A 26,763-nucleotide genomic window follows, 5' to 3' on the forward strand; every position below is an offset into this window, starting at 1 on the left:
TAGTAATATAGTAATCATTATATTGCTATGTACTATACTAAAATGATCATAATAATTATTGTTCATAACAATACTAATAATAATTATTACCAATATAATAAATAATAATAATTAGTATTATCTCTATTGATAGTTATAATTATTACTATTGGTAATAGTAATAATATAATAACATACAGTTATTATAATTTCATATTATTATTGTTATTGTTTTTAATAATAATAATAATGTCCACACACAGTAAAAACTGAATATGCAGTGCATTACAGTTTTATGTTTTTATTGCTTGATGTTTATTTTGCGGTTATTAATAAGTGATCAATGTGGTAGAGTAGCTACCGCTGCTATTAGCTAATGAAACACCTGCTCTACTGATGATCTGTCAGCGTTGGTGTTTAAGTTGCCTTTAATTTTCTAACTGAACTGAAACACAGAATTCCACACCACATCTACATGTTAAGCTTGTCAAAGTCAAGCTAGCATAAGTACTTCATTAAAGCTTTGCATTTGACATATTTTATGATATGTTTGGAAAAATACTGAGTTATTTTGTCCTCTAATTTTAAATAAGCGTTTTGATAAATGAATTACAAGATTATAATATTGTAATTCAATATGCGCTAAAAGCGCAATTAATTCTGTTATAGATCCAGAAACCCATTTCACATGAAGAATAATAGATTGGATGTGCTGTGGTGGCGCAGGGGTTAATCACAACCATATATGGGAGGCCTTAGTCCTCAACGTGGGCGTCGCAGGTTCGATTCCCGGCCTGGCGACCTTTGCCGCATGTCTTTCCCTTCTCTCATTACCTACTTTCCTGTCAATTAACTATCAAATAAAGGCCTCTAGAGCCAACAAAACCTTTTAAAAAGAAAAAAAAATAGATTAATTATTCTTCCAGAGAAATGAATGATTAATCCCAGGTCTTCAGTCAAAACCTCTAGTTACGAATAAAAATATAAATAAAAAAAACAAAAAAAACCTCTAGTTACAAATTTTCCTGGGTAATTTAAAACTTTTTAAATCAAATTTTATTTAATTCTGTATTAGGCCTATGTATGTATGATTACGCTATATATATATATATATATATATATATATATAGTGTACTGTTATCCCTACGTGTTGGATACACCGTGTATATTAACGTAGATTAACAGCAAGCCAAACTCAATGTTTATGAGCCACGAAGCTGAGCGTCTTGCTCCTTTATTAGATAAACCAATACAGTAGAAGTTTTTTAAACAAAATTATTAAAACATATTCCTAACTTCTAGCCTTGGGCAGAACACTCCCCCCTCTTCCATTACTGATGCCATTACTTTTTATCAGTCACTTCAGTCTCAGAGCATAACAACATCTGAGATGGGACGCAAATAAGTCTTAGAGACGCCCTGAGATGATGTCCTCACTTCCACCTTCCTGATTTTTCGGTACTCCTGGACCTCCTTTGACAAGTCATTGTCCTTATGCCACAAAAACCTCAAATAATCTTTGTGGTCTGGTGAGATGAGAAATCCGTAAAACATTTGCTGGATGTCAGCAGTGGCTGCAATGAGCTCTTTCCTAAACCAAATCACCACACCAAGGAGGGTGTTATTAAGATCTGGGCTCGTTAGCAGTACGGAATTGAGTGACACACCACATTGCTCTGCACTAGAGTCGAAAACAACCCGTATCTGACTGGGCTTCTGGGGATGGTATACCCCAAAAATGGGCAGGTACCAGCATTCAGTGTTGTCGACGGTGGGTGGAGCGATTTCTGCATGATGGTTCTTGAACAGCTTGTCCATAAACTCTGAGAACTGTTCTTTCATTTGGGGTTTGTTGTTTAGGTTACGTCTCAGTGAGCTGAGTCTAGACAGTGCTTGATCTCTGTTATTTGGAAGTGGCCAGCGAGGGGACTTGAACGGTAAAAAAGCAACCCAGTTGTTGTTTTCATCCTGATGAAATTCCTTTTCCATTATCCATAGGAACGTTTCATCCTTAAAGGATAGGGCACGCTGGTTGTCAGTCTCTGTGCGCAAAAAAAATTATCTCCAAGCTTTTCTTCTGCTGCATGAAGTTTTGAGCTGTTTAACGAAGTTATTCTTGTGCTCCCCACCATAGCATGGTCTTTCTTTCAGGCTGATGCTGTTAGGTCAAGGAGTGAAGAGAGATGGAAGTCCGTTGGACAGAATGTGCGTTTTGTAGACGTTGACAGTTGGCTTATGAGCGTTGAGGCATACTTCCCCTACAATTACCCAACCCAGATCCAGACACTGGGCAAAGGGAGCGCTGGGGGGTCCATTTACTTGTTTTCGTGCTTTGTGGACTTGTATGATGTCTCTGCCCAGTAAAACTGCTATCTCAGCATCTGGATCATACTTTGGTATGAGAGGAGTTGTTTCAAAGGAGGAGGTGTTTCAAATGAGCGTGGACCAGAGCAACTTCGGGCATAGGTATTTCATCTCTATTGAAACTATCTCGTCACATTCAATGAGAGGAGGGAGGTCAGCAGTAAAAACAAAGGCGCTACTCTGTAAAAGCACTTTTACATTCATCTTTATCTATAGACAGTCGGTGATGGATGTTGCATCGTCTGACGGACGGTGAAAGCTGGAGACGAACGGGTTAATGCTAGCATGGGAATGTTATACCTTATGTCTGTGCCAGCAGTTAGCTTCAGATCTACATCCTACAAACAAATTTATATTTTATATATATGATCATATATAAAAATATATATATACTATATGTTCTACCCAAGGCTAGAAATTAGGAATATGTTTTAATAATTTAGTTTAAAAAACTTCTACTGTATTGCAACTTCAGGCGTAGGTATTTCATCTCTATCTCGTCACATTCAATGAGAGGAGGGAGGTCTAGACATGGGCCTCCACCTACTGGCTCTATCTTGAACTCGACTGCTTTCCTGCCACACATTTCAGTTAGACCAGCACACGTTCTCATGTGGTATGTCAGATGACTTCCCTTGATGCCAAACAGCTCAAAGGTTTCTTAACGAGCCAGCGAGCAATTGCTCTGATCGTCAAGGATCACATACATCTTGACAGAGCGTTCTGGTTGATCTTTAGGGAAAACTCAAACTAGACATACCTTAGAGCAAGAACGTGGGGGACAGCCTTCACCGCAGATCTCAGTGCACCGTGACGTTACCTCAGGTGGCGTGTTGTCTTTTAGCTGAGGCTCTGGTTCAAGTGTGCTTTCGGGCCGGGGTTGTTGAACCACATCAGGGTGCATGGCAGAGCAATGTTTTTCACTTTGGCACTCCTCACAACCGACTTTCATATCACAGTCCTTTACTGTGTGCGTAGGAGAACAACAACGAAAACATCTTCTGTGTTCTTTGAGTATGTTTCGTCTTTCCTGTATTGGTTTGATCCGGAAAGCTCTGCATTTTGCTAGAGGATGCGATTTCCTGTGGACTGGGCAATAACGTGTTAGATCGTCCTCTTTCGTACTAGGAACAGCGGTTGTATTAACCTCTGTTCTGTTTACAGTTAGAGGAGGTTTGTAGCCAGTTTGTTTAAATGGTGGTCTCTCACCTCTGTGGAAAGGTTGGTTGCTGCATGTCACAAAACTTGGATCGTTTCTCGCTTTTGCTTCCTCTTGGACGAACTTCACAAAATATGAGAAAGGAGGGAATGTCACTTGATATTTTTGTTGGTATTTTGAACCTGCTTGAAGCCATTTATCTTGCAAACTTGGAGGTAGCCTTTCCGCTATGGGCTTAACACCTCGTGGTGTGTCGAGGTAAGCGAGGCCTGGGAGATAAGTTTCATTTTTAGCAACCTGCAGCTCTAGGAGCAAATCTCCTAGTTCTCTTAGTTTTACATTGTCTCTATTTGTAAGGCGAGGGAAGCCGTCTAGTTTTTTAAATAAAGCATTTTATACTACTTCTGGTGTAGCATAACATTCTTCTAACCTGTCCCATGCTAACTGGAGGGCAGCTTTGGGGTTAGTGGTATAAACAGCTCTGATTCTCTTGACATGCTCTGAGGACTCTTTACCGAGCCATTTCACGAGGAGATCCAACTCTTGACTATATGTGAAGTCAATGTCTTCAGTTGCGTTCAGAAATGATGACTGCCATGCTCTGAAATTTTCAGGGGTGTCGTCGAATTTAAAGAGCCCCGTTGTGATTAACTCTCTACGTGCAAGGAACTTAGCGAAGTCAGTCATAGGTGGATAATTGTGGTGGGCATCATGGTAACTGTTTGGCCTGACATAGTCAAGGTTCATCTTTTAAATACATTTTCTTGAGCACCGATGGAGAGGGAGTTTGACCAGATCTTCTCGGGCCGAATGATGATGCTTTTAATGCTGGTTCAACCTGAGGCATTTCTTCTTTAGACGAATGTGACTTTTGCTGGGCTTGGTGTTGCATGCACTCCATGGTTCGTTGTCTGACGACTTGTGGTGGGACTGCACTGTCTTCCTTGTCTTGTTCGGCAGCTGCGGCAGCTTCTAGAACCTCTGCTCTCGCCGTAGCAGCTGCAGCTTCCTTTTCTATCTTCAGCATCTTAAAATCCAGCTCTAGATTTGCTTGTTGCTTTTTAATTTCAAATTGGTTTTTACTGTAGGAGGCTTTAGCTTCGGCAGAAGCTCGTGCAAAGATGGCTGCTTCAAATACGCTGGACTTCGAGGACGACTTGTACCATGAATGCTTAGATCTAGAGTGTTTGGATCTTGAGCTAGATTTAGATGATGCTTTAGCTTCGGAGTTAGATATTTCTACTGCCTTTTCCTCATTAACGCTGTCCAGGGCTGTGTCATGCGTTTTATCCTCCACCAACTGCTGATACTGGCTTTTCACTGTACTGTTATCCCTACGTGTTGGATACACCGTGTATATTAACGTAGATTAACAGCAAGCCAAACTCAATGTTTATGAGCCAGGAAGCCGAGCGTCTTGCTCCTTTATTACGGTCTTACAATTCTCTACAATTGTGTGGGAAGCTCAATGAAAGCGTTGAGCGAAACTATAAACAGAAACAGTAAAGAAATATGCATTAGCTCTAAATACACAGAATAAACTTCTAATATCAGAAAACAATAATTACAATTAACCTTAGCTGTTGTTAAGAAACAGTCACGATCATTACTACGCAAAAAACTAGTGGGATATGGCTAATTACTGGAGTACACATTTAAAAAAAAACGATCTCTAAATAAATTGTAATAAAACATATAACATCAAACAGAACACTGAATTAACTTACAGCCATTACTTTCGGAGGTGCTGGAAAAGATTGACGACACAGGAGGCGAAATCTGTACATTAACAGGCAGGTTTCCTTTCTGCTAACACCTGTTCCTAGCTGCCGCTGCCTCTGCTACCCACAATGCACTGCCACCTCAAAATTCCCCTTCAAAATAAAATACAGATAGACCAATACAGTAGAAGTTTTTTAAACTAAATTATTAAAACATATTCCTAACTTCTAGCCTTGGGCAGATATATAATATATAAACAGTGGTTTATGTAGATAAACCACTGTATTGGTTTATCTGTATTTTATTTTGAAAATGTGTATTTTTTTAAAAATGTGTGCTCCAGTAATTAGCCATGTCCCACTAGTTTTTTGCGTAGTAATGATCGTGACTGTTTCTTAACAACAGCTAAGCTTAATTGTAATTATTGTTTTCTGATATTAGAAGTTTATTCTGTGTATTTAGAGCTAATGCATATTTCTTTTCTGTTTCTGTTTATAGTTTCGCTCAGCGCTTTCATTGAGCTTCCCACACAATTGTAGAGAATTGTAAGACCGTAATAAAGGAGCAAGACGCTCGGCTTCCTGGCTCATAAACATTGAGTTTGGCTTGCTGTTAATCTACGTTAATATACACGGTGTATCCAACACGTAGGGATAACAGTACACTATGCGCTGCCTTTTGTAAGTTAAGCTGGACCAGCCAAGTTGAAAACCGCACTAGAACGCCCCCTGGTGGATATTTTGTTATGTTTTGGTGACGCTAAAAAAGAAAATAGATCCAAGATGGTGGAACGCAACACCGAACAGTTCATGGATTAAGCTGATTATTATCTTTGTACATTGTGTTTCAGACAAGATTTGTTCGTAAGTATTGGTTAATTGTGAAAACAATAATTGTCTCTTTGTTTTATGTAACTGTGGTGTAAATAATTGTACGCTGGAGCCATTTAGGAAAAAGTTTTTTTAATTTTTTTGCTCGCAGCAAGAATGGCTAATTTGCAATGTTCGTTGGCTAATACCCAGTCTTGCATGTTTCAGTTTACGATGGCCAAAGTGATGGCAGTGGTCAGAGGCCACTCTTCAATAAACAAGTAGAAAAGAAAGAAGTTTGGTTATTGGAGCGTCGTTGTCTGGCTGTCTAGCTGCTGAAAACTGGAAATCTCAGGGCGAGGACAGCACACACACTATATATATATATATATATATATATCATACATAGGCTTAATACAGAATTAAATTAAATTTGATTCAAAAAGTTTTAAATTACCCAGGAAAATATGTAACTCTAGATGTTTTGACTGAAGACCTGGGATTAATTATTCATTTCTCTGGAAGAATAATTAATCTATTTTTTTTAAAGGTTTTGTTGGCTCTAGAGACCTTTATTTGATAGTTAATTGACAGGAAAGTAGGTAATGAGAGAAGGGAGAGACATGCGGCAAAGGTCGCCAGGCCGGGAATTGAACCTGCGATGGCCACGTCGAGGACTAAGGCCTCCCATATATGGTTGTGATTAACCCCTGCGCCACCACAGCACATCCAATCTATTATTCTTCATGTGAAATGGGTTTCTGGATCTATAACAGAATTAATTGCGCTTTCAGCGCATATTGAATTACAATATTATAATCTTGTAATTCATTTATCAAAACGCTTATTTAAAATTAGAGGACAAAACAACTCAGTATTTTTCCAAACATATCATAAAATATGTCAAATGCAAAGCTTTAATGAAGTACTTATGCTAGCTTGACTTTGACAAGCTTAACATGTAGATGTGGTGTGGAATTCTGTGTTTCAGTTCAGTTAGAAAATTAAAGGCAACTTAAACACCAACGCTGACAGATCATCAGTAGAGCAGGTGTTTCATTAGCTAATAGCAGCGGTAGCTAATCTACCACATTGATCACTTATTAATAATCGCAAAATAAACATCAAAACATAAAACTGTAATGGACTGCATATTCAGTTTTTACTGTGTGGACATTATTATTATTATTAATAACAATAATAACAATATTAAATTATAATAACTGTATGTTATTATATTATTACTATTACCAATAGTAATAATATAGATAATACTAATTATTATTTGTTATATTGGTAATAATTATTTATTATTAGTATTGTTATGAACAATAATTATTATGATCATTTTAGTATAGTACTTAGCAATATAATAATTACTATATTACTAAGTATCATATTAATTATATATCATATAATTAATTGTATATTGATTAACATACTAATATATTAATATTCATATTATTATTGCTATTATTACTAAGAATAACAATTATTATTAGAAACAAGTTGAAATTTCTTTCCCATTTTCCACCTATTATCTAATGTGGACAAAAGCTTTTTGTACTGTGGGAGGAAGCCGGAGCACCCGGAGATAACAGGTTTACAATTTTGAATCATACTTAAAATTAAAAATATCTTAAAAGTAAAATTAAATGTAACTTACAGGCATTTGCTGCTGCTGCTGTTGTAAAATGTGACAAGAAACTTTGCCTGCTTGGAGAAGAGCTGCAAAGAAATAATTTTGGTTTAATAATTTTACACGTTAGCATAAGTAAAGAATAAAGAATGATCCCAAAGAAATGATGCTGCCGCTCCATATTTGATGGGTTGTAAACAACCCACTCCAACACATTTGTTCTGTACGCTGCGGAAATGCAAACATTAGACACAATATAATGTCTTCCAGCTTTTTCTGTGTAGTTGAGAGCTTGACACCAACAGCAGCCCACATTGCTGATAGCTGGGAAGGAGATAAATAATCCATTTCTATGCTTTCCTGTAAACTGGTTATGAGTCTGGTGGTTTTTCACTTTTCTTGTATATTAACTATTAAACAAACTGATAAACAAATGTTTATATCCGTTTTTAAAAGAAAAGTAGCTTCTCTCTTATGTCTCTGTCAGATGACCAGCATTAGCAGCTTTTGTTGACATTATTATTAATAATAATTCGATTGTTTTTTAATATGATGCAGGATTTAAAATGAACTGATGAAGATGGTCTATGTGTCTAGTCTGGCCTGGGAGAGATGTCTGTTCTGGACCCGTTACCCCATCAACTCGATGTGAAAGACTAGCTGGACAAATGCCTTTCCATGCAATTCAGCTTGATTCTCATCTCCCTTCAGGACTCTGTCTGAGATTTCTCCCATTGACCTCAGTTTCTCCAGTAGGATTTCAACCGGGCCAATCGGCGAACAGAAGGAGAAGTTGTGAACGATGATATCGATTTTCTGGGCTCCTTTAGTGTTATAATCTGCTTGTAGCTTCGTTCGCTGACTCCGCAGTGAACAAAGTCCTTCAGTCTGTGTTGGCCACTTCTCCTAGCATAGAGAAATTAAAGTCGGACCAAGAAGAATGTTTAAGACATTTTATTGCTGGTAAAGATGCCATTTGGAAGCATTGGCATTTCTATTTCTGGATGGTTTGCATTTTCCGGTAAGCTTCATTGCGTAGATTCCTTCATGAAGGACCTGGCACATTTTATACGTCACGGTCAAACGCTAGCAAATGGGTATCGTAATCTAATTCTTTGAAACTTGAAGTTCACCCCTCCATTAGACAATCAGTTCTCAGTAGCCGAGGGTCTAGACCCCGTGTGTGAAGCAAAGCCTGAATCAAGGAGCTGGTTTCTTTCAGGCTAGTGGGACACAACAGATAGAAATTGATCTTAAGTATGTGTGCATAGATGCGTGTCTTTGTCAGTGACCCTCGGGACAACCTGTGAACAACAAAAACCTTCAGCAGCCACGGTAACTGCGGCCTGTCAGACAGCAGAAACCGATGCCAGAGAACGCTGGTGTGGTTTGTTTTGAGTTTCAGCTGAAATTGTGATTTGTGGAATTTCTAACCGTATCAGAAAAAACATTTGTTCTTCTTCTGGTGCAATGTATGAAAGAAAAAAAGACAAGCAGCACAACACTTACTTCAAGATATTTATTGTTGTATCACTGTCATCTTTTTCCTCGTTTACATAAAATGTAAATTAAGAGAGCGTTCATCTCAAAGCAGAAAGGAGTACAGTATACAACACGTCAAACATAGGTCCAGTGCAAAAACAAGATAACAGAAGGTTTCCTAACTACATGAGTAAGAAAATTTTAATTTTTCACATACATATACATATATTTATATTTATATATACTCATGTATTTGGTCTCATTAATAACGTCATGGAAAACACCACTTATTAGCTAAAACTTGAATCATGTAGCCCAACATCAGTTTTTAATGGGGGAAAAAAACCCAGTCAATAAATGATCAGCGTTTTGGAGATTTTGCATTTCAGTGGATTATTTTGGTCCAACAATGAGCTCTTGAGATGTTTTTAGGATATTCACTGTTCCTGTCATTTACTCATATTTCTTCTCTCTAACCATGCCATAGAAACCTAATTTGAACTTTTCCAAGCGAGGATTCATATCTACCGTAGCAAAACCAAACATTCCTGTTATCTGGTACTTAACACTTCCCTAGAGCCACCTGCTACGTCTTTCACCTCCATCCTTCTTTATCTACTGCATTTTAACCACCTGTCTACCTTACTCTTTCTCACACAACAACTCATGACGTTTCAGCAGATTTTCGTTCTTTAAGACTATATGGCCTTATGGCCTTCTTCCTCTGGATCCTGCCTGGATAAGATGCTTTAACATCATTGAAAAAGATTCCCTTAGTCAGTAAAGTTTGCAAAAAACTGTGTCTTTTTGTTGTTGTTTCTGACAGTTCTTGGTTAGTTCAATTGCAAACTGCTGATGAAAAAAAAAAGACCGAAATATTTCAAGGTACAGGATGAAAAACTAGAGGAATGAAAGGGTGACAGAAATCGAGATAAGAGAGAGTTGATCAGAGTAAAATTGTTGGGACGATGAAAGGTTTGGAATGACTGGGAGATAAAGAACTGACTGGTGGGAGAGGTGGAGACGTGAGTCACCGTGGGTCTGAAACTGAATCTGTTACGATCCCAACCAGTGGAAGGTGTGGGAGGAAAGCTCCTCATTAGTGATCCAGCTACAGTGAGATGCCTGGCAACAGGGACACGGAGCCGGAGAGCACAGAAGAAACTAACTTTGAATAACTGTGGTACGTAAAGACATGAACAATTTGCTTCTTTTTCTCACAGGCTCAGTACAATGACAGGAACCTGTCTTTGCCAGAAAACATCTGTTGGCTATTTAAAAGTATAAATTCCTGCAATGTTATGGTTTTAATGGGAAGGTGATAAGTGGATGTTATTGCCTTTTTGTATATTGTAAAAACTTATCACAGGGTGTGTTGCATATTTGAGTGCGGCAGAGTTAAAATACCTCGTCGTTCTACAATGTTTGTTTAGGTCTTTGAAGAGAAAGGGTATTTTTTTATTTTAGCACTCATAATACATGATTTTTAATAAACTGGCCCAGTGCATATAAATTGCAACCTGGTTGAAACTGTTTTGGTTCAGAGCAAAGCTCAATCTCTGGACTCTTCACTGACCACTCAACAACAAGACTGATAGCTGCGCCGATGTAACCGGAGCTAACGTGCAAGTTAGCACATTTTTTTTGTTTCTAAATAAAATCCCTCCATATGAATACATTTGGGGAAATAAGATTTTACTAATGTGAATTATTGGAATTAGTCAATTATTGTTACATCACATGAACTGCATTTGATGTATTTTCACGTAATTCCAATTTACCCCATTGGATCTTATTTTTGCTAATTCTTTCTACTAACAACCTTTCTAAGGACCTAAAAGTTGGTGTTTTGTGACAATAAACCAAAACAAATATTCATCTAAAACAACATTTCTGCTATTAATAGCCAACAAGCTTTAATGTTAGCCATACGTTAGCTTAAAATGTTAGTTAGCTCCAAAGGTTAAGCTAATTACTAGCTCTGGTAGATTTAGCTGAAGTTTAGCTTTGTGTTTGCTAACGCACCAAGTACTGAGTTGACAAACCTGCCATGTCATTTGTGCTATCTGAGTGTGTTAGGAAGGAATGCTTCTTGTTCCCCTGAAACAAACGCAAGACATTTAATAAAAAGTTAGCAATAAAACGTTCAACACCCAGTAAGATCTGTTTTTGTTGAGGTTACAATATTCTCACAGAACCAGCTGCATTTTCAAGTTTATACTTAAATCTACCTACAAATATTAATGACTACAAAAAAATATTTGGCAATAATCTGACAAAATTTAAAGTGAAAACCAGCAGCGGAACGTACAAAGCAACGCAAGCAAAGCCTGAGGCTGGTATGTATACACAATGAAAACGTTTTTTTGGCGAAGTTTTCATCGCACAATGGCCTCGGACAAATTTTCAGGTCCATGATTTGGTTAGCATATTCTGTACAACATTATAATATTCTTCAAACTGATCTCAGTCTCTTTCTTACAAAACGGGAAATCGCCTAGTTGTCTTTGCCAATTTTTAAAGTTAAACTTAGTAAAACAAATACAATAAATCTCTCCTTCTCTTTTGTTTTTTTTCTGTTGCTGAAATCAAAACAACAGGACACAACGCTTTGAAAATGCAACACTTTGCATCGTAAGGGGACGGGATGAAGTACATTAAAGGGATCGAAACAAACAAAAATCCTGTCAGAAACATTAGTACGTGTCATATTTGACAGTAAAACAAATACTGATGGATACCAGGAACTTCAACGGCTTCATATATCTTCCTTTGAAAACATTATTTCAACTTAAAGCAGGATGTATAGGAGCAAACACCGGTATCATGGTTATTGTGCAAAACACCTGATTTATACGCATCAGGAGAAAGTCAACCAAAAAAAAAAAAAAAATTATTAAAGCACCTATGCTTTAATAAATGTTGGTGGAACCTGAACAAGAGCTGTACTGTCAGTGGCTCTTACTCACACTCACAAACATTCAGAAATCACAAAAGTAACACACAAATAGTTTGTTCTGAGGTCAAATTTCACATTAATAAGCCCATGTTTCTGTACACGTAAATAAAGATGGCTTGGCATTTGTAAAACACTTAGAAAACAGTGCATTTTAGATAGATATGTACATCGTAAGCTGTACAATAGACACCAGAAAAGCAACAATGGGGCTGTCACTGTCCTTCATCTCAAAACTTTTGTTTTTGGTCCTCATTACGCAGAAACGATGAGTTTAAGTTCTGGGATGGACAGAATAACTTCGCTCTAGAAGTTATGGAAACTGATAGGAAAATACTAGAAGACATAGAAATTTAACACAAACTACGCAGTGGAGCGTAGTAAATACGCACTGATGTGTATTTAAGATTTTATTTTATTTTTTTAAAGTGCTTATCAATTAATTCAATCAAGTTAGTTGTTAGTTTTTTCTCCAGATAAAGGGATTCATATGTGAATTGTGGAGTCATAATCCTAACAAAAAAGGATACACTTCATCGTTCGTGTATCGATTAATAAATTATAGAAATTGGTCGTATCGGGGTCATCTAGAAGTCTTCATGGATAATAAACATCTTTGAGGTATTATAAACAGGCAGCACTGATCTAGAAATAATAATAATAATAATAAAAAAGTATTTTGAGAAGACGTCCCAAAATCAATCACAATTGACTGAATCGAAAATGATCTGACAAATGAAAACTTCAATCGTCCAGGAGCGTATTGTGAAATGTTTACACTTCCAAGTTTGGATGTTCTTTTGCTACATGTCGATGAGACAGCAACGCCGTAAAGATTCGCTGCGTTCTCACAAAAGGCACGGGCAGCTAGCCAGGCTCTACCTACCGACAATCCACGCCAACAGGGGGCGCAGCGGTTAAGTCACCTTTCTCTGAATCTCTCGAGTGTCGTGCTGTGGGAGCCCGATCGGTGGATTCAAGCAGAAAGACCCGCGATCCAGTTCACGTCGAAGCGGGATCAGGCCGAATAGACCCGGGGTTATAATCCTTCAATCCTGAAGATCAACGTTGGTCAGCACAAATCTAATCATCACGCGAGCACAGAATCGACAAGACGGACGCCAGCGGTCAGCAGGTTCGCTGGCTACCAGCTGAACAGAGAGTTCTGTCCGAGCGTCATGAAGTAGATCTGGCTGCTGCCGCCGGACTGCACCGAAGCAAAGAACACCTGCAACACGGAGAACAGTTTTGGTGGCGTGTTAAGTTTGATCACAAAGTTGTGTATGAAGCTGCTCTGATTTGGGAAGAAAGTAGTGCTGTCAATTGATTAAAAGTTTTAATCGGAATAATCACACACAGTGCTGAGATTAATTATAAATAATCTCTATGCCTGACTTCCAACCGATTAAACGCAACCAATTATCTGACGTTTTTGGTTGTTTTTTGTAGCAGAAAGCAGGTGATGTAGTCTCTCAGTACTCAGCACCAACTAAAGGAAACTTACTCCACATGCTTAAAAGTAGCAGCAAACCTGTTATGACAGATAAGAGAAGATCGTTTTCTAATTCTTAGGCGCCCCCGTTGCTTTCTGATGCCGCCCTGGACAACTGCCCATACCAAAAACTGCCAGCGTATGCACATTTTCAAAAAAAATGTTTAATTGTCTCAAACCAACAATATCTGAAGATTCTCAGTTTTCCAGATTTTTATTACCAGGAAGGTTTTAAGCCATTTTGTTTTAAATTTAGAAACGTTCCTCTCCATTCGTTCCCTGTGGATCTTGTGTGACGAGGCGCCAGTTTCTGGTCCTCACCCAGCCGAGTGAGCGGCGTAATTCGCACATGTGAAATTTGGAGCTCGTACACCTAGACATGTGCGAGCTAGCAACGCAACACGAGAAAGTTGAAAAATGTTCAACTTCTGTTGCCGTCTGCTGTCACGGAAACCTTTTGCCTGTCACTGTCGTTTGACTCTCCCATAATGCCCTGCTGTGAACGAGGTAACCCGCCGCCGGAGAGAGGCTCTCTGGTCAAAGTAGGTAGTTTGATTAATCTGCGTTACGTAACAATAACAGGTTAAAATGTTCAGATAAAGCGTGTGTTAATGCGTTAACGTTGCTAGTCATCTTACCTTGTCATTCCTCTCACACAGGAACTTGAGTTTCTGGGCCTTTTTGTGCATGAACACTCCGTCGAGGTTCCCCGTGTTGGCCGACCTCAACTCTATGGCCTTTTCTCCCCACCCCATCACCTGGTTGGACTGAAGGTAGGCTGGACAAACACAGACGGACAGAGATGAGTCTTCAGCAGAGGACGCAACCACTTCCGCGTGTTTTGTTCACAGCGTTTCCTGCGCCTCCAATTACCGACAGATGTTGGCATCTCGCCCCACTGCAGCACCGTATCCTTGGTGATGCGGCCGTACGTGTCGATGTAGACGCCCTCGTCTTCGTAGCAAACCAGAACCTCGGTCCCGGCTTTGTTGGGCAAAATGATGATGGCGTGAGGATGGACGGGACCCTGGATCTGTTGAACACACACGCAAAAGCAAAATCCTTAAAAATTATATTTTTAAAAAGAAAAACGTTTGAAGCAACATACAGAAAAAGGTGGCAAAAAAAAATCAATGGCATTTTTTGACAGGTTGTTTCTACAAATTATCTTAGCAATAATGCACAGGGTATTACAGAATGAAGAAAAAGGATTTATTTTTGTTTGCTTATTTTAATCACATACGTCTTTGTATTTGATACGTAGCTCTTACTTGGACCAGTGGAGACATTTACCCACGTTGCTTTGCAAAAGTTCCCTGAGTTTCTCAGATGTGAGGACTTCACCTGACCCTCCTCTGATTTTGTGCTGAACTAAATCCAAACTTTTAACTTCCCTCTCATAAAGTCACTTATGACTTTAATTTGGAAGTTGCTCAGACATATCGTGATGCTAATAAAAAAAAATACTCAAATCTTCCTGCTTTGTCCACTCTTGACCAAAAAACCCCAACATTTTTCTTCCAGCTTGCAATGAATCTCCTTCAGATTTTGATTACAATACCATAGCTAAGAACATTATTGTCAGCTTTTCTATCTATTAAACAATTGTATTGTAACTTCACGCAACTGTATTTTGTGTAAAGTTACCTTTTGTTGCTGTGTGGCTGGCTCTGGGTCAGCCTCACCTTTCATCCTGCTTCCACTTCACTCTCAAGTGATTGAGTAATTACTCGATTACTAAAATAATCGTTTTACATCAGCCCTAATTAAAAGCACAAGCTATTTAGTCAAGAATGCCTTCAAAAACATTTTTCTAACCATCCCAGAAACTTTCATTCTGTTCATGAGCAGCTATTCCATGAAATTTTGTTCAACCATATAAGAAGCAAAATCTATTTAAATCATTTACTGATCTGTTCCCAATATGCAGTTCAGAAATATGAACTTTATTTGACTAATTTGTTTAAAAAATGGGGGGGGGGGGACAAAAATTTTTTATTGGATGGAAATAAAAAGACTCAAATATCTAACTATTAATCAGTGCCGTATTTTCACTAAATAAAACATTACGTTTCCCATCGTTTTGTAAGAAGAAACGGAAGAATGAAGAAATGAAGAAAACAATAATGATAAAATAGCAGAACAATGAACACTAAAAAAAAAAAAAATAACTAAAGCCCGTCTGGAGTTACGGTCAGCGTTCAGAGCTGGCGGCAGGAAGCGGGTGAAGTTTCATACGTTACCGGAACGCGAGCCACCACAATCCTGAGCATGAGGACCGGCATCCACAGGCGCAACGCGATCTTAATCCTCTGTCTCGGAATCAGCATTGTTGCATAGATTGCCGCCAACATCCACAAATGCGCGCGCGTGTGTGTGTGTGTGTGTGTTTGCCTCTTTAGGTGAGAGAACGCAATGCGTGAGTCATTGTTGTGCCAGGATGATTAGATGAATTTCTTTCAACAGTAGTGAGGAAACCCAAATCCCAGTTTAGCGTGAATGGTGCAGGGAGTGGGAGGCGCACATACCAGGAGGGGTGTGTGTGTGTGTGTGGGGGTGTGTGGTTAAGAGAGCGTATGGCTGCGCAGCTACAGTGAAGGCGTGTGAAGAGTCTGTTAGAGTGTTAAAAGCAAGTGGAAGTGAGTGGATTTTAAAGCTCAAGTGGGAGAGTGAAGGTTTTTCTGCATGTGTGTCAGAGAGAGAGATGAAGTTTGCAGCTGCAGCAGCAGTTTAAGGCACCACTAGTAGGCAGCTGTGTGTGCAGACTCGCCTAATATACCCAGAGAGAAGGGAGAGAGGTGGAAAAAAAAAAAAGTCTCAACAGGAGCCAGAGCAGGTCAGAACTGACACTCAGAGTTAATGATCGCAGAAGGAGGACAGGACGGGTGTATTTTTAGAGCTTCTCTCTCCCTTCACTGACGCCATTCCTACTCACCGGGTGCAAGCAGCAGTGTTGTATAAAGTACTGGAATCTCAGAGTCAAGTAAAAGTACAAGTACCTCTCCAAAATACGACTTTGGTAAAAGTCGAAGTCACTGACTGAAATGTTACTTGAGTAAAAGTCTTAAAGTATCTGAAACTTCTTGTACTTAAGTATGGAAATTACTGTAAAAATGGATGTACTCAAGTAATGTAATGAAAAGTACAAGTAAAAAGTAAAACAAGGCAAGTTTGAATGACATTTCTTATATCTTGGTAAACTTGTCAAATAAACTTAAAATAATGTACCCAACCAAGTGCAGGCAAAATGAAACCTGCTAATAAATTGTTCCAGTTTTAAAGAGTAGCACATGTTAATGGTTTGTGGTTTTGAACTTGCATGCCTTTCCTATATTCGTTAAATTTAGTCTAAATTGCTATCGCTATGGCTTCTGTCCCCCATTGAACTAGGGTGACCAGACGTCCTCTTTTTCCCGGACATGTCCTACTTTTCAGACCTAAAAAGATGTCCGGGGGGAATTTAAAAATTGTCCGGGATTTTGGTCAATTGCCTCAAAACACATTACATAGCTTACAGTGGATTATAGGGCACGGCGCTGCGTGTCACGTAATCCCTGAGCCGCGTCAGTGCGGGCAGCACTCTTCTCTGTTCGACCCACCCTCCCACCCGATGCAAGGTGTTCCGATTTCTGATTTCCCCAACAATGGGAGAAGCGAAACAGGTGTATCCTATTGGAGGTGATGAACAAGCCAGGCAAGCAGGCTACGACTTTGTTCGGTAGCCTGCTTGCTAATCAGTAGGTGGGGTCAAAACACTTCGTTTCTCTCTCTCGCTTTTTTGTAACGAGTAACTAAACCACACATTGAAAATGTATCGGAGTAAAAGTACGCAATTGAGTTCGGAAATATAGTGAAGTAAAAGTGAAAGTCATCAAACATTTTCATACTCCAGGAAAGTATGAAGTACTCCAAAATGTACTTAAGTAAAGTAGTGAAGTATTTTTACTTCGTTACTATACAACACTGGCAAGCAGCACACACATGTTGCCGTTGCAGAGTGTGTCATTTATCAACCTTTTTTTTTCCCCCCTCTTTAAACAGAAAACTTTCATCTGAGGAATAAAACTGTAATTCGTCTGCATCAAACTAAACGTGTTAGCTCAGAACTTCTTGAATAATTTCAGAAGACTTTAAAGGAGACAAGAGATTTATCTAAGCCAGCGACGCAAAGAGAAGAGGGATGGGCGCTACGGCACGGGAGAGAGATGAAGAGACACTTCAAATCCATTATTCAAGCGGGAGAAATTGCTTTATGCGCCAGCCACCCACTCGGTCTCACCACAACATCATTCAGCGCTTCTGCAGGTTTCGCCAACTCAAATTTAAGACTTTTTAAGAGCACCGGGAATGGAATTGAAGATCTTCGTCTCCACAAAAACGTACAAACGTTGCCCAGCCAAATGGCAATGCATTTGCACTCACCCAGGACAGACGCAAAAAAGAAAACGCAACATCCCGCCCTCCATTGGCCTGCTGGAGGGCATAAAATCTGCCCACTGACGATCACCACCGTTTGTTTTAGCCGTCAGCTTGTCGACATAACGTGCTAATTCTTAATTTTATGCAGAATCGATGAAAGAAGAAGGGACGCAGTGCTTTACTGCTAATTATCAACACTACGGCATCTAGATAACAAGGTCTGGAAAGATTTTAATTTTTTTTTAAAAGGGCAGGGGGACGTAGGTCGGTTATGCTAGCTTGACTTTGACAACTGTAACATGCGGATGTGCTGAAGAATTTGTTTCAATTCAGTTAAGAAAAAAGATGGCCCACACTCCAAGTCTCTGACAGATCATGAGCAGAGAAGGAGTTTAAATTAGCCCATCAACCACTGCAGAATATACATAAAACTGTAAAAGACTGAACGTTGCGGTCTTTGTGTGGGAATAGTGCGAGAGGTTTTTTAGTGTTCAATCCCAATACATTAGTGGCGTTGTTGTCAGCCAGTTGCCACGGCAACAACTGTGCGTGTAGCATAGCCAACAGAGAGTAAGAAAAAAGAAGAATATGAAGGGTTCTGGATTTTCTGCGTTATTTTCCCTTCGCTGTGGCGCACTGCACCAAATCAATCATACCAACATCAGGCCAACTCAAGGCTCGAGGGCCAAATTCGGCCCACCGAAGCTTTTTATGTGGCCCTCTAGATTCTAGACAAAACACTAAGTGACCTTAAATATTATATTATCAATCAAATCAATGCAGTTTTTATCTGTTTACTGCCAAATTATATCAACTTGTCCCTCCAGTTTCTTGAGAATTATTGTGGAAAGTCTTGTAAAATCAACAAATCCCTGCACTTTTTTTGCGCTAGTACATAATTGGGAGTTTATTGCAGATTTTTCTCAAAAATTGTCAAAAACTTTCTTGCTTTAACTAAACAGCTGCCTCAGCTTTAATTGGTGTCAGGTTATAGTCTATGATCTTTACATTGAGTAATAAAAAGTCACATTTACTGTCATAAATAAGCCAAATTAGAACCACAAACACTTTGATTTTTATTGCAAAAGAATCACAAAATCCTGGAGGGACTGAAAAGATGTTCAGTAACATTATTTAATTTGAAGGATTCAAAGATATTTTAACAGTTTGTGAACAGGTTTCATCAATACATTCTGGCACAACCGGCCCTTTAAGAGCCTTCATGATCTCGATTTGGCCCAAAACGAAAATGAGTTTGACACCCGTGATCCACAGGTTTTGTTAGGTTAGTGGAAAATGTCCGACAGCGACAGCACGGCTATGGATGGAAGCTAAAAGAATCTTCTTTTTGCCCTCAGGCCTGCACATGCAGGACATTTTCAGATGTAAACAGTAACATGTCACGTGTCTACATTAGCAGCTAGTTAGCTTGAATCGTCTCGAGTCACAAAAAGCAGTGAAGATATATCTGAGAGTGACTCAAACATTTGCCTGTCAAAAAAGTCTCACTAAAAAAAACAACAACAAACAAAATACACCAGATTAACTTTATCCTGCCAAGATAAAGTTTTAAGACCTGTGAGCCCACCTTTCTTTTTAAAATGAATTTAAAGTATTTTAAGACCTTCATTTTTAAATATGAAGGTTTCTTTTTATGGATGTGGACCTGCTGCCATTACCAAACCCAGAAGCTAAAACAATGTCTGCCTCTTCCACCTTACATGTTGCTAAAACAAACAAACAAACAAACAAACAAACAAAAAACATGCTTAATAGGATGTGTTGAGTCTAAATGTAGCCATGAGTCACCATCATCTACAGCCAGCTTTATGTGCCCACATGCAGCAGAGGAATGGCGGCAAAACAAGCAAAACAAAAGAGAGGCTTCTCCAGCGGTGATTCTCCAGCAGTGATTCTCCAGCGGTGGGCGTTTTGTTCACATTCGACACAAACTGATTTGCAGACATGTGAGAAAGCTTCTTAAAGTTTGAAACGGCTCCCATGTTTCAGGCACAGGCTGCTTCATAAATGTTACTGTTAACAAAACCCTGCATGTCGTATAAACTAGGCAGACAGTAGGCCAGTCATTGTCAGGAATAATGACTGGTAAGAATTGGCTGTATGACCAGTGTTGAAGGAGACTGTAGTGATTAGGCCTGATATAACAACAAATTTTGCTGGACAATAAATTCTCCCAAGAATTATTGAGATAAACGATAACATTGTCATTTTGAGACCTTTTGTAACTAATGTAATAATAATGGTATAATAATAACAACGCAAGAAAGATCAAACAAACTTTCATTTCTAAAGGACATTTAACAATGGAAACGGAAATGATTTCAAATATCCAAAATAAAACAAAACAAACGAAACAACAATTAAAAATGATTATGAAGTCTCTGTAACCAAAATTGTGTTTCAAAAAAAAAATAACAGTAAAGGAAAACAGGCGAGAAGGGAAGGCAGTGCAGACTAACAACTTCGTATTGGGTGTCAAATGTTTGTGGCGTTTCTCAAAATGGCGGCTTTCCAAATGGAAATGATCGCGCTCATTGGGGCCTGCCATGCAAAGCAATGGCAGGAACCTATTACTATTGTCGGAGAGAAGCGTCTCTTTAATCTTTATTTTTCTTCCGTAACCGTTAATGCGGCTCATACCGCTGGGTGCACACCTACAAATGAGGTATCAAAACGTGCAGAAAATTCACGCCATTGGAGCTATTACTTCTGGTGGGATTTGGGCTTAACGTGGCGACATAATTCGCAAAAAACTACGAAAAAAACCCCATTATAACTCAATGGGAAAAATCCTAGAAATACCCTATTTTTGAGGATTTGCTGTGTCGTCACAAATTCACCTAGAAATGCCATTCAAATTTCATTTTGTAGATACGTCTGTGATCTCTTCGAAAGTGAAGACGGCTCGTCGATACCAGTTACGGTTTGTCCACAATTTGCCTCTAAGCGACCCAAACTTTCTCATTTTTGCTCAAATTACAGTGACAGCCGATCTCGGTTCAGATCTGGGCACAACATTTCTTTCTCTCATCGCTGTAAATGCTCTGAGTGAGGTACAGATATGAATCTCGGGACTATCGCAGAAGACACATTGAACTGTCATACGCTTAAAACGCTTTTCGAATATGTATTACGGTTCCCGAACAGGAAGGATTTGTTTCCAATGCTTCTTTTCAGTAAAACGTGTTTGCTCAAACACACAATTGTGTGTTTGAGAGCTCAGAGCTCAGAGCTCACACCCTGCTGAGACCATTATTTGCCATAGCAACGGATCTCAAGAGGCTATTGGCTGCTGGTTTGGACTACAAATACGCATCATTGTAGTTCTATCTATAGTGGAACCCTCAGTTGAAACAGAGGTTGACTGAACTGGCCTTTACAACTAATTGCTGCTATGGGCTGTATATAACTGATTTAACTCAGTAACTGTTACACATGGGATTAGTTTTGAACTTTAAAATTAAGCATACTGAAAATTTCAAAATAAAAGCCTTGAATATTTTACATGACGTAATTGCTCTTTTTGGCCGTATATGACTTTTTCATCCAAAGCAATGTTACACATGGGATTAGTTTGGAACTTTAAAATTAAGCATACTGAAAATTTCAAAATAAAAGCCTTGAATATTTTACATGACGTAATTGCTCTTTTTGGCCGTATATGACTTTTTCATCCAAAGCAATGTTACACATGGGATTAGTTCGGAACTTTAAAATGGAGCATAATAATAATTTCAAAATAAAAGCCTTGAATATTTTTACATCAGGCAATTGCTGTTTTTGGCTTTATGTGACTTTTTCATCCAAAGCACTGTTACACATGGTATTAGTTCAGAACTTTAAAATGAAGCGTAATGAAAATTTCAAAATAAAAGCCTTGAATATTTTTAAATCATGTAATTGCTGTTTTTGGCTTTGTGTGACTTTTTCATCCAAAGCACTGTTACACATGGGATTAGTTTGGAACTTTAAAATGGAGCATAATAATAATTTCAAAATAAAAGCCTTGAATATTTTTACATGAGGTAATAGCTCTTTTTGGCTTTTTTTGACTTTTTCATCCAAAGCACTCTTACACGTGGTATTAGTTCGGAACTTAAAAATGAAGCATACTGAAAATTTCAAAATAAAAGCCTTGCATTTTTTTACATCAGCTACTTGTGTTTTGAGCATTATATAACTATTTTAACCCAAGGACTATTACGCATGGGATTAGTTTGGCCCTTTGAAATGAAGTTTAACAAAACTTCCAAAATAAAAGCCTTGACAACATTTTAAATCGTACCGAATGGTGCACGTCCGCCTCACTTAACGTTCTTGCGGTTCTCCGCGTGCCACTGATTACGTCACGGCGTTCTTTAGCGTCGACGCCGATTTGTGGCGTGACGACGCCGGGCCCGAACCCCACGGGCGCGCCTTGGCAGGCCCCGGCTAAATTTCTTCCGAAATTTTCTAGTTTTAATTTATCATGCGATTACACTGATTTATTTCTTATTGTGGCAGGCTTATTAACAACGAATGTTGAGAACCAGTATCAACAGAACAATGGTATGTCAGACGGAGAGGCTGCAGTATCGGGGGATCCGGCGGCTCTACAGGCTGCAGAGGAGAGCAGAGAGGACAGCAGGAGAAGTAAACAACAACTGTGACTAACATCGGTAGACGGTGAGTAGGAGGTGGAGCGCAACTTCTCCAGAGATTCACACCGGAGACGCAGAAAGCAGGGATGGAAATAAAACGGGTGGGGGCAGAAATATAATCGCTGCTCGAAAGAATCCAACAGGCAACACCAACAATCATTAGTCCAAGGGCAGAGTTAATGCAAGCCAGTACCAGGACGTTGGGTCGGAACCAGTCCTGGTTCCCGTTATGTTCTGCTGTCTGACAGCAGGGCTGCTCTGTGTGGGGCTTAAAGGCATTTTCTTCTCATTTCCTGGATGACAGAATTTACACCAGCGTCTGCACTCGACGTTTAAGAGGAATTTGTGTGTTCTACCTTTAATTTATAGTTAACTTAAGTCTAATCTGGAGCACAACGATGTGAAACACGTGACTAGACGGTGATTTGAACAGGATAACTTCCAAGAAACTTCTAAGATTGTTTTTAGGTTTGTGTATTGACAGATTTTGAGTATGCTCCTTTAACACAAGTCACATTTACAGAGAATGTCAGCAGCAGCAAGAGGCACCCAGTCCAGCTGTAGCTCTAGAAGAGCTTGAGGTGATGAGTTGGTCTAAAGGTTTCTACATCCTAAAATAATGGAGAATCTGTGGGAAATCCCAGATCCATAAATATGATGCAACCTCAGGGGGTCAGAACTAAAGCTTAGCTTTCATACGATTAATCTAGATGAATCCATTATTGAAATAATCGTCAACTAATTTAACAACTGATTAATCGTTGGAGTCTACAGATTTATTCTGATGGCAGTAATTAAGCCAAAACTCAACAAAATGTATACATTTTGCATTTAAGATAAAAAAAAAACGTTCTTTGTAAAAATGTTCCATCCAGTGTAGTGTAGTTTTAGCTTCAACCGATTTCTGCAAAAGATATTTCCTATTAAGCACCTCTGGCTATAAAATTATCAATCTGTTAATAAAAATAATAATCACAGGATTATCCCTGCACTGCACTGATATTAAATCAAGCAGAAAACATCTGAGCTTTTCACATGTTGATGTTGGAAATATATATTTTTTTAGATAAAGGCGCATCCTTTGCTACAAATACTTTAATTAAAAATTTGCAGAATGTGCAATTTTTAAAATCAGATTAATAGATTACTAAAATAGTTATTGATAGCCTGCATTTGCTTTGTTTAATAAGAGGCTGATAAATATACATTGTTTTTCTTTTTTACATTTTCCCACTTTATAACAAAAAACTTTAATGTGGATTTTAATGTGGTAGACCAAGACAAAGTACAGTGACTGTAAAGAGGAATAGAAAAAACGAAGGGCTTTCAATTTTTATTTCCCTGAAAAGTATGCTGAGTATTAAGTACTTAATACATTGTCGAACCAGCACTCAGTGCGTTCTTTTTGGTATTTTCTCCATTATTCTTTGCAGAGAGCGTGTTTATTTTGGGTTTGAGGAGGGCAGAACACAAATTGGATTATTACATAAAACAAACAGAAACAGTTAAGAGTTTGTGTTTGTAATGTGCCGCAGTGTGAACAGGCTTAACAGGGACGAACAGCTACGAACAGAAAACTGTCGAGAGCAGAGCAGGTGCTTACGTGCGTGGGCAGGTAGAGGTCGTACGGAGTTCCAGAGTCAACATCGATGGCGTGGAAACCAGACAGTGAGCCGTAGATGACCTTTAACCTTTGACCTTCCTCCACGGTCAGGTCGACAGACAGCGGTTTTTGAGGCAGGGACCTGAAGGACTGAATACAAACAGGACAACTGAATGAATGAATAAAGATGTGAAAGCAGGAATATAGCACAAAGTATATTTTTGGACGTTTCCGAGGAGAGAGGGTTAAACTACAAGGCTATAGGAGAAAAAGTAGCTCAGGTCCCAGAGGACAGAAATAAACGGGACACAGCTCTGCGTGTGAGGCTGGATGTGGAAGTGACCCTGTTAACTTTTCTACCAGGCGTCTCCCTGACAACGCAAAGGGTACAAAGATGATGGTGGATAGCGTCGTTAGCTGCTGACTTTTAGGTCAAATAATAGCATATGAAAAAAAAGGAGTGTTGTTCATCTGACCAAACACCTGAGATTCAATCTTTGAGTCCAAGAATGAAACAAAAATGAAACATTATCATTTTTTTTTAAATATTCTTTAATGATACAAACCTTGAAGGCCATGAACTTGTGGTAGGGTTTGGGAGCCCAGGCGTACACCTCCACCGCGTTCTTCAACGCAATCACCAAGAACTTGATCTTCTCATATCGCACTGAAACAGGAAGGGAAAAAAAAATAAAACAGCAGCTAACAAATGTCTCCACACCTCTACTTTTTGAGCTTTTTTGTGCCTTGATGGGATTTTATGTAAAATCCGGAGGAGAACACAAAGTACAAACATTTCTTAAATAATCATTGTTAAAAAAAGAAAATTAAACAGTGTGGTGTGCTATGCTATTTAGCATCCTCAACACAAATGCATGGAAGAACCAGTTTATGAAGAGATTAAAGTGGCAAATCATTTACAGCAGTAACTGTTGAAAATATTCATTTACTACAAGAAAATCTTCTACATTTACCATTTTTTGTCCAATTTTCTGGATGAAGATGAGGAGTTTGTCAGTAACGTGTTACTGACGTCAGACCACTTTTTTCAGTAACGAGTAATCTAACGCGTTGCTATTTGAAATCCAGTAGTCAGACTACAGTTAATTATCGAAATCACTTTGCGTTACTATCTTCTTTTGGAATTGAATTTTATTTCCTCTACGCGTCTTGGGGAGTAGCTCCTTTTATTGTCTTTTTCTTTCACTCTGGAACCTTCGCAGTGAAATCAATCCTCCTGTTTTCATTTCTCCTCCCAAGTCTCGATAACTAAACTGCCTCCAACATTGTCCTATATAAAGCTCCATTCATCATCTCCCAACAGCTTCTCTATCTGCTTAAAAAAAAAGCACTCCCACAGCATGATTCCACCACCACCATGTTTCAGAGTGAGATACAGAAATAGTTTTTGCCCATATATGGTGTTCCACATAGTGGGGGAACTCTATATATGGGCACGTTTCCCCTTAACATGTCACTGCAGTGTTCACTTACCCACTTTATAGTGTACGCAGCCCTCCAAGTCACCTACTGAGGTCCAGCCCTGCCTCTTCTCCACGTCTGGGTCGTTATGGAGAATCTTGTTCCTTAACCAGGACAGGTAGTACAGACGGAGCTTGTTCTTTTTGCCTGCACGGTTTAAAAGATAGAGTCACAAAGCGGCAAGAAACAACGTCAACACGTCCTCCAGAAACAGGTGTCTGTTCAGTGCGTGTTGAACAGTAGCACTTCTAATAACATAGAGCCGTCGTTCTCTGAGAATCCGGCTGCCGTACCTGATATCGTAATCAGGACATTAAGTCCCTCCAGTACATCCATCTGCTGAAACCTTCGTCTGCTGATGAGTGAGTAGACCTTCCCTTGGCCGCTCCGATCCAGCAGCCACAGGCCGTTTTCCGTCCCCACTAACAGGTTCACACCTGCAGGACCCAACGCACACGTTGTTCAACGTGCGCACAGACACGAGAGTGGTCCCGTGGTTAGCAGATGGTGAACAAAGCAAAGGAACAAAGTGGAAGAGGCTAAATTAAAGATAAATTTGTCCCATAAAAGCACAGAATTGCATATTTAGTGCATTAAAAAGCACTAAATATGCTTTTAGTGCTTTTATTAGCACTAAAAGCACTTTTAGCACTTTATTTAGTGCATTAAAAAGCAGCCGACATAAAGCTACAAACCCCATAGTCCGGCACACAGGACCTCAGCGTTGAATTTCTTCTTGTATTTGCGGATCTCTGGAGTGTCGCTCTGCGGTCGTATGTTGGTGGGGTTGACGTTCACCACAGAGCCCTTTCTGTGAAATTCCCTCTTTATGGGCTCACCCTTCATACCTGCTGCACAATCAGGGACATGAAACATACACCTGAGTTTCACATCCTTTTAAATGTTTACACAAGTATCTAATATTCCACATCCAGTAACTAATGTAATAAAAAAAAATATATTCATTCTACTTCAAGACTTTTTACAACTTAACAA

The 26,763-nt window shown here is 39.1% G+C and overlaps 1 protein-coding gene across 9 annotated transcripts in view; it reads right to left on the minus strand.

Annotated features, from left to right (window-relative positions):
- Positions 1-9,177: 9,177 nt before the first annotated feature.
- Positions 9,178-26,763, minus strand: part of LOC116713970 (misshapen-like kinase 1) — a 76,762-nt gene continuing 59,176 nt past the window's right edge. For 7 of the 9 annotated variants that reach the window (XM_032554253.1, XM_032554255.1, XM_032554260.1 and 4 more), the window contains 8 exons: positions 26,463-26,618; positions 26,061-26,204; positions 25,780-25,914; positions 24,852-24,952; positions 24,286-24,435; positions 14,476-14,635; positions 14,241-14,380; positions 9,178-13,338 (listed from right to left, as the gene is read on the minus strand). In XM_032554253.1, coding sequence (XP_032410144.1) covers positions 13,255-13,338; positions 14,241-14,380; positions 14,476-14,635; positions 24,286-24,435; positions 24,852-24,952; positions 25,780-25,914; positions 26,061-26,204; positions 26,463-26,618 — 1,070 coding nt within the window. In that variant the 3' untranslated portion in view covers positions 9,178-13,254. The remainder of the gene's footprint in view (positions 13,339-14,240; positions 14,381-14,475; positions 14,636-24,285; positions 24,436-24,851; positions 24,953-25,779; positions 25,915-26,060; positions 26,205-26,462; positions 26,619-26,763) is intronic. The other 2 variants (XM_032554258.1, XM_032554256.1) reach the window with 1 other exon arrangement.

The sequence above is a fragment of the Xiphophorus hellerii genome, chromosome 23 (genome assembly GCF_003331165.1).
Source record: "Xiphophorus hellerii strain 12219 chromosome 23, Xiphophorus_hellerii-4.1, whole genome shotgun sequence".
NCBI lineage: Eukaryota > Metazoa > Chordata > Actinopteri > Cyprinodontiformes > Poeciliidae > Xiphophorus > Xiphophorus hellerii.